General features: G+C 40.0%; 1 protein-coding gene across 3 annotated transcripts in view; it reads right to left on the minus strand.

Annotated features, from left to right (window-relative positions):
- Positions 1-13,355, minus strand: part of trpm3 (transient receptor potential cation channel, subfamily M, member 3) — a 231,293-nt gene that overhangs the window by 135,137 nt on the left and 82,801 nt on the right. For all 3 annotated transcript variants that reach the window (XM_088336427.1, XM_088336426.1, XM_088336428.1), the window contains exon 3: positions 271-472. In XM_088336427.1, coding sequence (XP_088192553.1) covers positions 271-472 — 202 coding nt within the window. The remainder of the gene's footprint in view (positions 1-270; positions 473-13,355) is intronic.

The raw sequence follows: 13,355 nt of genomic DNA on the forward strand, positions 1-13,355 counted from the left end.
CCGTTCTGCCTCAACAATGCAAGAGCAGTTGAGCTACGTGATACTTGTTAAAAACACGGAAATGGGTCTATAGAGCTGCCACCAATGACACTTTGGAGTTTGTCCTTGCCCTTATGCAAGTTTTAGATCAGGGGATGGTGTAATAATAGTCTGTATTTTGCAGTAGTCTATGGTCTGTGCAGCTCTTTGAGACTCCTTGTGATTAAGGGCGTCGCAAATAAACATAACTTGACTCGACCCCCCCGTGTTGTGTGTGCTTTGCTTGTTCACCATAGCTTTGTTGGAATGTCCTCCTCCCTGGAACTCGATGGTACCGAAGGCATCGGTAGGGCTGAGCTGAGTGTGTTTGCTGATGGACCATTTTTCGGAAAGACTGTCGTTTTTGGCCTGCCGTTCCGCTTTGTCGTTGTGACTGGAGGAGATGCCGGGAGGGAGCCCCACATGCTGTCCTATCAGGCGACCGCAGCAGCACCTAGAGGAGTTCAGTAAAGGTCCATCAATGGGTCTCTTTTCAAACATTGGATTTAGCTCCGAATATGTTTAAATTAGAAAAGACAAAAAAGAATCCAATAAAATAAATGAATAACCAAATAAAACACAGATAGAATATGCATGAAAAATAAAAATGGGATAGATATTATATAGTGCGTGTGCGGCACAATTCTGAGGTCATGGGATCAAACCTTCCTGTGTGGAGTTTGCATGTTCTCCCTGTGCTTGTGTGGGTTTACTCCGGGCTCTCTGATTTCCTCCCACATTCCAAAATCATGCATGTCAGGTAATTGGCCTGTCCAAATCGTACCTATGTGTGAAAGAGTTGTCTGTCCCTGCGACCGGCTGGCAACTAAGTGTCCCCTGCCCACTGCCCAGACTGGGATGGGCTCCAACATCCCCGCGAACCTACTGAGGATAAACGGTGCATATAATGGATGGATAAATATTATGTATTAGATTTGGGGATTTGACATGTTTTTATTAATCCAATCGGCCGATTAAATAAATTTGAAACAGGGTTAGAGGACCAGGCAAGAATTGAACTTTAAAAGGTGTGTATTTATCTCACTCGCTCCTCAGGCACTTGTGCTTCTGCGTTTCAGTGACTTTTACCAGTGTGTTTTTATTTTTACAAGCCCTGTTGTCACCGTGTAACTTGTGTTGCTGTTTCTCGATACTTTTTCCCCGAGTGTTTGTTTTTGAAACTTTCAAAACTCTTTCGGTGTACCGTGTTTTTTTTTTCCAATTCATGTTTCAACTTTGGCACATGTGGTTGATAGTAAGGTGTGGCTTATGTGCAGTGTTTCCAACATGCTTTTTCCTTTTAAAACTGAATTGGGGGGGACTTATAGTCAAGTGTGGCCTATAGTCTGGAAATTAAGGTAAATTCATTATAAAGTGTGGATATAAATAAGGAAATAAATAAATAAATACAAACATTTAAATACATGATTATATAAAATACAAATTTGAAACAAAATTATATATAAATGCATGCATAGACAAAAGAGTTGATAAAAAATAAGTAAATAAATAAATACATACAAAATACGTAAAACATATATACTTCAGATACAAAAATACGGAATATAAATTAAAATGAAAAACTATATAAATATATATGTAGATTATACAATTATGAATGAGTGCATGAATAAAAAATGCATAATGTGAATCAGAAAATAAAATGAATATAAATGAAATTAAAAAAATGTATGCAAATACATACCTTGAATCAGATCATACATAATATAAATAAAAACTAACTTTTTTATGAATGCAATTTTGTTGAATAGAATTTATTCTTATTAAAACCATAAATCTTGCTTTATTTTCTACCCATTCATATATAGTATGTATTTATTATATTAATTGCCATTCTCTTTACCATCTATATGTATTTGTCTTTATGTATTAATTTTAGTATACGTTTTCATCTTTAATTACCGTATTTTCCGCACTATAAGGCGCACCTAAAAGTCTTAATTTTTTTCAAAAGCTGACCATGCGCCTTATAATACAGTGCGCCTTATTTATGGATCAATTTTAAAATCGCAAAGTCTTCCAACTAACTTGCAGCCGCCGACTAGATTTTCCCCCGAACGCCAAGTAGTCCGCGGTGTATGCTGGGATTTATTTACCGGCGTTTCATTGGCTAACCAATGTGTCAATCATCATTTGAATCGATCACTACACTGTATTGGCTAAAGTTATTCGGAGGTCAAGGGGCGGATCCTTTTTATCATTTACAGGCTGGCATTGGCTTAAACGGCAAAACAAAGCCTGCAATTGGCCGAAAAAGATGTGTCAATCATCAGTTGAATCGTTCACTATTGGCTAAAGTTATTCGGAGGTCAAGGGGCGGATCCTTTTTATCATTTGCAGGCTGGCATTGGCTGAAGCGGCAAAACAAAGCCTGCAATTGGCCAAAAAAGATGAATGCGTATCGCACGTGGTTTGACGGCATACAGAAAGCATTTTTTACTATTCTGTATTTGTAAATATTTTATTCTCCTGGATTTACTAAACTCACGGATATAAGAGGACCATGGCTGCACATTATTATTGAACACAACGACTTCGGTGAGTTACTCTGGCTATATATTTTCCCAGTATCTTGTTTCAGACTGAACTCGATGTTTCTGTGATAAGCGGTGCAGATAATGGATGGAATGGAGTGTCTATTTTTAAATTAAACTCAATTCCAAGTGTTTATTGTCATATGCACAGTGAAGTTGCAAGCGAGAAAGAAAATAAAAACTAAGGAATGGTTGGCATTTCTTGAATCCCAAGACTTTAACCTTCCGAATGATATTTGAACACCGTTGACATCGTACGGACACCGCATTCGCACGTGTCTACGACACGTATTTGCTTCTTTGCAAGATTTGGGAATGGTAAGGGGGTAATAAGTTTGACTGAATCATCTGACTGTTTTGTCGACGTTCCCATTGTAGCGCCTTATAATCCGGTGCGCCTTATCTATGGAAGATATAGGACCAAAAACTATTTTTGAGGGGAGCGCCTTATAACCCGGTGCGCCCTATAGTGCGGAAAATACGGTAATATGTATATGAATGTATCAGTTTATTTTTATTCATTTATTTTTGCCATGTGTACTGGATGACATTGTGGTTGTAAGTATGTAAAGGACAAATGGAGATGACATTGTACGGTAGTAAAAATAAAGTGACAACCTGTCAACATACTTGTAATATGGACACCGACAAATTCTGTGCTTCGGACCTTTGCACCCTGTCATCATTTCTATCTCTTTTGATTTGCTGCTATGAACTCTCTTGCTCTCTCTTGACTTCGTATACTGTCTGGTAAATTGGAAGCTTTATGGACATATGTATTCCTTTTCGACCACAGACACACTTGCCAAACTTAAACCAGATCAGACTCATGCAAGCGCTGGTTACTTCCATCTTCCTCTAGGCTTGCGAGACATGGACTCTTACAGCATAACTGGAAAAGAACATCCAGGCTATGGAGATGCGATGCTACAAGAATCTTCTCGGTATCAGCTACTGAGTCCATGTGACAAACAAAATGGTGCGCAACATCATCAGAGAGCATATTGGATCCTATGAAGAACTGTTGTCAACTGATGGAAACTTCAGCTGTATGGTCACTTTACAAGATCATCAGGACTGACCAAGATAGTTCTCCAAGGGGGCAGGTAGACCGATGAAGAACTGTGCCAACAACATTGAGGAATGGACTGGTGCTATCTTTTCCACTACTCAAGAACAGGCAAGGGACCGTCAAAAGTGGAGAAGGCTGTCCAGAGTTGTGTCCTCTTTGGTGTCCCGACCACTCATGGCGTTAAGGGACTCGCGAACTGTATTCCATTACAATTTCAGGATGAACCTCATTTGAATTTTGCTTTTATATTTGGTTTTCATTCCCAGGCAATGAAGTGCGCAAAAGTGTCTGGCAATCTGATTTTGTTGACACTTCATATTTCCGTCTTTGTTCCACTTCTCTCACATTCTACGAGGCAATTGTTTGTTTTTTACCTGAAAAAAAATATGGGGGAAAAAAAAGACGCCATCTCCTGGGAAATTGCTTTGACATCATTCCTTGCTAATCTTCAATTCAAACAAAGCGCTGTATCCTAACTCTTGCTTGCCTCTTTGCATTAAGGCTGTGATAAGAGGAATTCAAATGCTCCCTCTTAAGAATATTCATCAGCGGCGTGAAAGCTGCAGTATATATAATAGACCTCCGGGAAACATCGACCTCACCTTACGACGTCTTCACTTAACAGCCGGGTGTCAAACTTACTATATACGGGCTAAAGCCAGCCCATTGTATGATTTAATTCGGCCTGCCATAATTTTATTTCTGAGTTTGTCAAAAAGGTATTATGTCATGAACCAAATCAGGATCAGGACCCAAACGCGTGACGTTACTCACACAAGCCTTTCATTTTACGGGAAATGGGGAGTCATGCACGTTAGGCAGTAGTCTGGCGTGAAATGATAGGAAGCCAGAGGCCGACGAGATCGATACCAATTGCCCGAGTTGATATCGGACAGATGGGGTCGATACCGGACAGGACGGGACAGACATGATGGATAATGAAACAGCATATCGAAAATAAACTGGACAAACTAGACGGGAACGAAAATTGGAGAGAATAATAAACAGGACAAAAATAGACCGGAACGAAACTGGAAATCGATATTAAACAGGACAAAAATAAACGGGAACAATACCGGACAGAAAAATCCAACAGGAAAACAGGACCGAGTCAGAACCCACGTCGTGCGGGGCGGAGGTTCGTTTACGGACTGACAAACGGAGAATGAGAACACTGAACATGAACAGAAGGAAAGCCAATCTGTCAACGAGCTGCAGCTGGCGCCACATGGGCGGGGCCAATTGGGCGCCATGGCAACCGTGACAGTATATCATTGGAATTGTTCATTCATCCATCCATTCCATCTGCACCACTTATCCTCCACGGTCCAGTTATCCACTAGGGTCGCAGGGGTGCTGGAGCCCATCCCAGCTATATCTGGGCAGTAGCCAGGGCACACCCTCAACTGGTTGCCAGCCAGTCGCAAAGCACACAGAAACGTAAAACTCACTCGCTCATTCACACCTAAGGACAATTTAGACCGGCCAATTAATCTGACATACATGTTTTTGAAATGTGGTAGGAAACCGAAGTGCCCGGAGGAAACCCACGCAAGCACAGGGAGAACATGCAAACCCCGCAACGAGGAGGCCGGAAGCTGGATTTGAACCCATGACCTCAGAACTCTGCCGTGGACGCGCTAATCACTTATCCACCATGCCGCACTTTATTTGAATAAAAAATTATGATTAAAAAAAAAATGCAAACCAACGTTTCCCTCTGACTACCAGGAGGCATAAATATGTAAAAAAGCTGACATCCTGCACTGCTAAAACTTTTCTTTTGTATTCATTTTTTATTTACAAGCAGAATACCCCAGCGTCACCAGGCATTCTCCTTGGGTGAGGTTGTTGGTGATGTGGTTTGTTGAAAAAGTCCCAGGGAACCAATTGGCCGCATGCACCTCCAAAGCCATTTGTGCACAATGTAGCAACCCAGGGAATCAAGTTTAACACTTGAAAACACATAACCAGGACACAGTTTTCCAGATTCAACCAAAAAAAGGTTTATTGACTACTACAAAATGGTTTGAGGAAATGGGGGTTAAGGTCCCAAAAAAAGTTTTTCCTCTGATCGGAGGTAGGTTACATGTAGTAGGTGGCAGAGAGAGCAAACAGTTCAAGTAAAATCTGGTCTGCCTTTCAGCACTGCCGGAAAGGTCAGCGTTCCATCCAGTTGTGACTTATCTTCACTCTAAACAAAACCGAATTCCTCCTCTTCAGTTTTGGAGGAACTGGTGCTCTCTCTTCTCTTTCAGATCGGTGAATGATGTAATTGTGGCTTGTAGAGTTTTTTTGAGACATTTTGTGATTAAGGTGCACTACAAATAAATGGGACTTGACATTTTCAATCATTCAAAGCCAAGTTTCCAATTTCTCCAGTAACAATAAAATGGGATTTATGGTGTGAATCTTGTATTTTGAGCAGCCACTAATATATTTCCGATTTGCTCGTGCAATTATCAAGACATGTGATTTATAGATCTTGAGTTAATTGTGAATATGTTTGTTTTTGAGACAAATCTCTCCCTATATCGAAAACATGTAGCTTATATTTCAGGTTGCAGGAAGTTTTTCCGATTACAATTCACTAGGAAATACTACCTTAATTTTTCGTCCAAGGTCCATAATAAATGTCTATCATTGATACATGACCCTATAGCACTTAACCTGTAGGGGTCGATGACGATTTATAGGACAATGCCGCACAAACTAATGAAAACTGCAGTTAATCACAAGGAAATAAATGCAATGGCAAAGCAAAGCCACCAGAGAGCAGTGTCGGTGTTATTTTTAGGAAGGCTTGTTGAGAAACAAGGCAACAATTTTAAGCATTTACAAGCACTTTTCAATCCTTGAAAACACAATATTAAATTTCAAGCATTTTCAAGGATTTCAGGCAAATGTACGAACCCTGTTTGTTGCCTATTTATCCTGACAGCCTTTTTCTCATTAAAGTTGTTATCACGTTTTATCCTGAGGTGCCATGTCTAATAGTGTTGCATGAAATATTCACACCGTTGATATCAATAACACTATAGACTTTTCTGCTCGACTCTATTCGATGATCAATAATCGATTGAAACATTAAACATCTCATTGATGTTCAATGAGACCATTCGAATGATCATATTAGTTATTTTAGTCTGCGCTTGATTGTCAGACCTTCTTCTCATGAATCTGCTCCTCATTGGAAAGTCTTTTATTGTTAGCCGCGTCCTCGAGCTTGTCCTTTTAAAGTCGAAATAACAGCGGCGGCTTCTGATATGAACAGACAAGAGTGTTAGAGTCACAAAGCATAACCGGATCCGCCTTGACCTCGCTTGAATCGCCATTGTACCTCCTCACCCAGAAGGACGCTAAATTATTTCTGTCCTCAACTTATACAAGTTTGACAGTCTCCGTGCTGGACCTTTCTTGACTTTTCTTTCTTTCTGACCTCTTTGTTGTTTACTGAGTCCAGAAGTTAATTGCACTCACTTTGGCACAGACAATGTTCCATTCTCATTCCACCGTCATCTTATGCATTGAATTTACAGTAGACCCCCAGTATCCGACAATAGATGTATGAGGTAAGGACTGTGATGTGAAATTTCCGGAAAGCAAGGGGTAAGAAAATGATCGTAATGCGTGACTAATGTGTCCAGTACCACAGATTAAAAAAACATTATAATAACATAAGAGTAAATACTATAAATTCCGGACAAAAGCCGCTATTTTCGTTGCTACGTTTTAAACACATCATCTATGAAAACGCTGCACCTTATTCGTTTTTTATCCGTGTCGACACCGAGGAATAAGGCAAGCTCTCTTTTCCACAATGCATGCACTCTAAATACAAAACAACGCAGATATATCTGTGAGAAATTATTGTATGTTTTTTTTCCAGAATTAATAAAATAATACACAATGAGAGCAAAATAGGTTTGCGAAAACTTTATTAACCATGTACAATGTACATGAGGTGGTCGAGTGGAGTTATGGTGGATGCAGAGCAAGGGGATGGCAACAATAGATCACGACTTTGTTGCTTTAACGCAGCGGTTCTCAAATAGTGGGGCGCAAACCCCGTCAAGGGGGGTGCGAGCGCGTTTGACATCAGGAACTTTTTTCCCATAATCAAGTGCAATTACACTTCCACTGCACTAGGGGAGCAGTGACTCTCTCTTATCAATGTTTTGTTGCCATTCCGTCTCCATATTGCATATGAGCATTGAGTAGTGTCGACATGAAGTGGAGCAGACCCTCAAGTGATATCGTAAAAAATATATTTACCGCAACAGGATTTCCTCTTTTTCGAGGGAGGGGATGACAAAAGATAATTGAGAGGCACTTCTTTAAAGTAACAATTGTCCCAAATACCAATTGGTTACGGCTATGCTTTTTTGAAAGGGTTACCATTTGTATGTCTGCTTTGTATTGCTTGAAAATTGCAACCTTCGTTTCCATGGCTATCAAGTTTTTGCTCCTCGCTTGAAGCAATCAGTAGAGTGAATAGAAACATTACAAGAAAACACTTTATATAAGCTGTCTTTACAAAGCACACAGGATTCTCAACTAAATGAGGAAAGATAAATGCATTGTGGGAGGTAGTTCAGTTAATAGTATATAGTATAATATCCATCCATTATCCATTATCTTCACCGCTTGTCCTCAGTAGGGTCGCGGGGGTGCTGGAGCCCATCCCAGTGGGCAGGGGACACCTAGGGGACACCTTGAACTGGTTGCCAGCTTGTCGCAAGGCACACAGGGATATACAACTCACCCGCTCCTTCACACCTAGGGACAATTTGGACTGGCCAATTAACCGAACATGCATGTTCTTGGAATGAGGGAGGAAACTGGAGTGCCTGGAGGAAGCCCACGCAAGCACGGGGAGAACATGCAAACTCCACACAGGAAGGTTTGATCTCATGACCTCAGAACTGTGCTGCACATGCCCCAACCACTGCGCAGCCGTACTGCCCATATAGTATAATATGATACCTGTATTTTACAATAGGAGACCAGCAGTTTTTTTTAAAGTTGACCTATAGGAGATTTGCATACTAAAAACGTAACAAACCGCAAAGTTTGAATTTTGAGTTTTTGGGCTACTCCAGTGGTTCTCAAATGGTGGGGCACTCTGGGATTGTTTTTAATTGTCTAAGAATGAAGTGCAACTGCACCCCCAGTACAATAGGGGGGAGTGGCGCTCTCATAGGCAGAATGTTTTGAAGAAGATTTGTTTACATCGAGCATTGTGTTGACACATAGTGTAACAGACCTTCAAGTTAAACGTTGACTACAATATTGAACAGGGATAAGAAGGCAGGCGGAGAGAAACCTAGATAAAGAGACGAATTAGAGTCTCCCAAAAGGCAAGACGAAGAAAAAATGACAAAGCGTGACGATGAAAGAGAAAAAGATCAGTGTCTTACTGTGACTAAAAATGTTGGCAGCGGAGAAAATGTAGCCAAATACATTTGTGAGAGGTTACCTCATTCCAAGGGGGAATGACAGGGAATAATCAAGCAGTTATCACTCAGATTTTTCAGTTTACAATATTGTACACTATACAAAATAATATTGCTGAAATATTTATATATTCATGCAGTTTTAATCATCACAGTTAACTGGTAATAAAAAGCTGTTATCACTTCAAATTTTTCAGTTCATATATTCTTCGTGGTTTGCTGTTCCGCCATAGCTGTAATGCCTTCTCAAAGTCCATTCCATTATCATCCTCCTCATAGCGTAACCAGGAGTATAATTTTGTCCATTTTAGCAGAAAAGTCCTTTTCTTGCTAGTATTCTTTTGTTTGTTTTCTTTCGTAGAATTGTTCGCTGCAAAACGCTTGTTTTTCTTGCCTTCGCGGTCTTCTGAAGAAATTATACGCAGTTTTTTTTCGTGCCGGAATTATTGCCATTGTTACCACTTTCTGTGTTATGTTTCGACACTGAAGAAATTACCAATTTTTGGTTCATTTGCACCTAATATCAACTGTTTTTTTACAGAGGCATACTTCTCTTTCACTCGACAACCGCCACAGCAATGACGTCATCTCGAAGCAACGAGATCTCGTGTGCCGAGATCGGCGCGAGACCAAAACAACAATGGCGGATCTGCCTGACGAAAAGATTGGAGTGCGGTCAATCTTTGTTAAAAAAAAAAAGTAATCGGGTAATAATGATAATTGTTGTCAAAAACGATGCGTCCCGGGGACGCGCGTTGATTTGACCCAATGCGTCCCCAGCCAAAATGATGCGTCTAGGACCCATGGACGTAGGCAAACGAGAACACTGTATATATAAATAACGCTCTAGCACCTCGAAACCGCGATACACAAAGACTAAGTGATAATTGTTCAACATTTATCATACCAGTGTAAAGGCAGACAATTCTCAAAACATATTTTTGCAAGGACTTATAAAGTACTGAAGTGTCATCACTCATAAATCAGGAAGTGATGTAAAACCTGGTGTATACTTCAAGATATGTCCCTTAATGCTTGTGTTCGGTGAACATGTCCCACGCTGCTCCGTCACAGAGCCCAACTCTCTCCAATGAAAATGTAGGACACTGCCGCTGGGCCTAGAACTTGAGGGGGCGTGACGGAGTTGACTGGTTTGTCCAGAGTGGGGGCCAGTGGCGGCCAAGAGAGACTTGCGAACCTTATCGCCGCACTCCTCCTGCTTGTCGGTCGCTGGCGATAACGGAGAGTGCTGAGCTACTAATGCGTCCTTCCAGTTAGAGTGATCACTTCTTCCTCCACACTGAGCATCATCCATCGGACCACTACACTACGAGAGATAAAGGCGATGCCTTTGGAGTTCCCGAATGCCTCCGGGTGCTTGTTGTTCTTCACCTGTGGTGGTCGGGCTCACATGGCTCCATTGACATCATTGAAAACATCAATGATACCTTGGATAAGCTCAGCTGTTCATGAACTCTCATAAATACCGTAAATTCCGTACTATAAGCCGCTACTTTTTTTCCAAACTTTCAACCCGGCGGCTTATTCAGTGATGCGGCCAATTTATGTAATTTTTCCAAAAGCCGCCAGCGGCGCTCGAGTACAAAAGGTAAGATTTAGACTGCCACTTCTTAGCTTGTGCACAAATCAAATTAGCGTAGACATATCCTCATCATGCAAATTGCAGGAAAAAAGGCACATGACGCAACTTTCAAGTTAAATGCAATCGAGCAGTCCGATATCGAAGGAAACAGAGCTACCTCACGTAATGTTTACTTTGCGAGCGTGATGATAGCGTGATTTCGAATATGGGAGCGTGGGACGACGTCTATATGACAAAGTCTCTTTCCCATACCGAAGGAGAGCAACTTTGATGAAGTCGGTTATAAGGAGGAAGATAAGGACGGTTTACCGTGCTTACTACAAGTATGTTTTTTCAACAGAGCTGTCTACTGTGTTGAGAGCGTGTTGTTAGTAGCGTTTTGCTACCCTTCACAGGCACGGTTTGGGATGAAAATTATAATATTATTATTAAAGCTTTGAAAACTCTCTCGGTGTACCGTCTTTCTTTGTAAATATGTGTAACCATGTATAATATGTATTTACAACTGTATATTTTTGTAATGTATTTATTTTAGAAACTTATTCCGATATGTTTTGTACGAGCAAATGAGAAAGAAGGGGCGGGGCAAACGCGGGCTGGCGGGAAGTGGAGTAAAGGTGAGACGTGTTTGTGGACGCGGCCGACAATAGTGGATATATATTTTTCCCACCCTTACCTTTGGAAATATACACTTTTTTCCTTGGATTACTTTCAACGGGCACCCGGACTCTGCAAGTCTGCATTAAATCTTAAGTACTAGTATCATTTTCCATTCAATTTGCCGGCTGTGTTTTTTGGACTTTGGGTATGGGTTAATTTCGTGTTTGAATTGCGGTTTTTCAATGTGGGCGCATGCGGCTAATATACAGGTGCGGTTTGTGTATGAACAAAATCGGTTTTCCTCCCGAAATGTGGTGGGTGCGGCTTATAATCAGGTGCGCTCTATAGTCCGGAATTTACGGTACCTATACAATGTGTTCCCAAAAGTCCTGGGCACATTTTGACATTAGATATCTCTGAAAAAATTAAGGATATAAAAAGTAAAATAAATTCAGAAAGCTTGTATTCTCACATTTTCTATAGAATGTTCAATGTGAGCACCATAGGTCACACGACACACATAGAGGTGATTTAATAGATTTTCAATATCAAAATGTGACCACAGCTTTTGAAACACCTGGACAATAGACCACTGGGTCTGATTTTTTTCGGTTATGATGTGTAGTAAAAAAAAAAAAAATTCTGTCATCAATCAAAAATTGTTGTATGTGTCCAAAATGCAAAATTCCAACTTTGCAGTGTCCGTGGGTATTATTTAATTGTGACTCTCAGATATATGTATGTTAATGGTTAATAACTCTTGGCTTGCATCATGTTATCGGCTGAACTACCTCCCATAATGCCTTTCTCTTTCTTCATTCACTTTATAATCTCAGGTGCTTCATGAAGACTTTGTTATTATAACCATGGAAACACAACATGCCATTATTGAGAGATACAAATAAGATATATCCTGTGATCTTCGTAAAGACTTTGCAAAAACAGCACTGTAATTCTTGTACCGTATGCTTTAGCATCGATGTTTAACGAAGAAAAAAAAACATGGTAACATGGGGGAAAAAAAGCTTGAAATAATCAAGATATACAAAAGTGCACGTGTTAATATGTTCGCTAAAGTCTATCTCCGTAACCAAGCGACAATCGGAATGAATCTAAGCTTAAAACTCACTTCTACTCTATAGCATACGAATAACCTAAATTTCTTATATGTAATAACTTGTGAAGCCCTTTGAGACTATTTGTGATTAAGGGCTATACAAATAAAAATGACTTGACTTGACTTGACATGAAGAACTTATCAAAGGAACAAAATCTAAGTAAGAGCACAACAATCCTTTTTCAAATCAGTTTCAGTTTTGTTTGTCCATTTTGTTCCCCCCACTGCATCCACCCGCTAACTCTACTGTACCAAATCACACGAGACAAATCATGTACCCATATATTATATTTAAGTAGTACTTACTATAGACTATTTGCTTACTAAGGTTTAATGGGAGTATATAATTGGTTTACCTGGGGGTACATCAACTATAGATTTTCATCCGATGCCATATGAGAAATTCGTTTAGCGATACACACCTTAGATCAATATCCCAGGGATCGAAAGTATTTTATAGACGTACCAGCTTGACTCATGTTATCATATCCTTCATCTCAATTGGGAACACATGCTGTTAATGGAGGCAAACATATACACTGTAAAAATAGCATATGAGCCATGTGAGACACACCCAGGCTCAAATCAAATTTTTATAGGTGGTACGTGCTCGCGGACCTGCTACTACAGCACAATTGGTTTCATTTGTTTTTATTTTATTTTTTCATTCGAATGGTTTATTTAATTCCTTTGTCAAAATGAAAAGGGCCAGTTCAGTTGTATTTTATTCTTATTTTTAAGATTTCTCTCTATAAATCAAGACAAAATGATACGTGTATATAAATCTCAAAAATCACAATATTTAATAACAAATGTTAAAAAAAACAATATATTTTAGCAGGTGACATTTGGTTTTTCATTTTCTTTTCCAATTCCCGGCAAATACTTACCAAAGTTGCAAATACAATAACGGAGGGTAAGTGAGGTTTTAAAG

This window comes from Urocampus carinirostris, chromosome 5 (assembly GCF_059441175.1).
Source record: "Urocampus carinirostris isolate Australia breed hairy pipefish chromosome 5, RoL_Ucar_1.0, whole genome shotgun sequence".
Taxonomy (NCBI): domain Eukaryota; kingdom Metazoa; phylum Chordata; class Actinopteri; order Syngnathiformes; family Syngnathidae; genus Urocampus; species Urocampus carinirostris.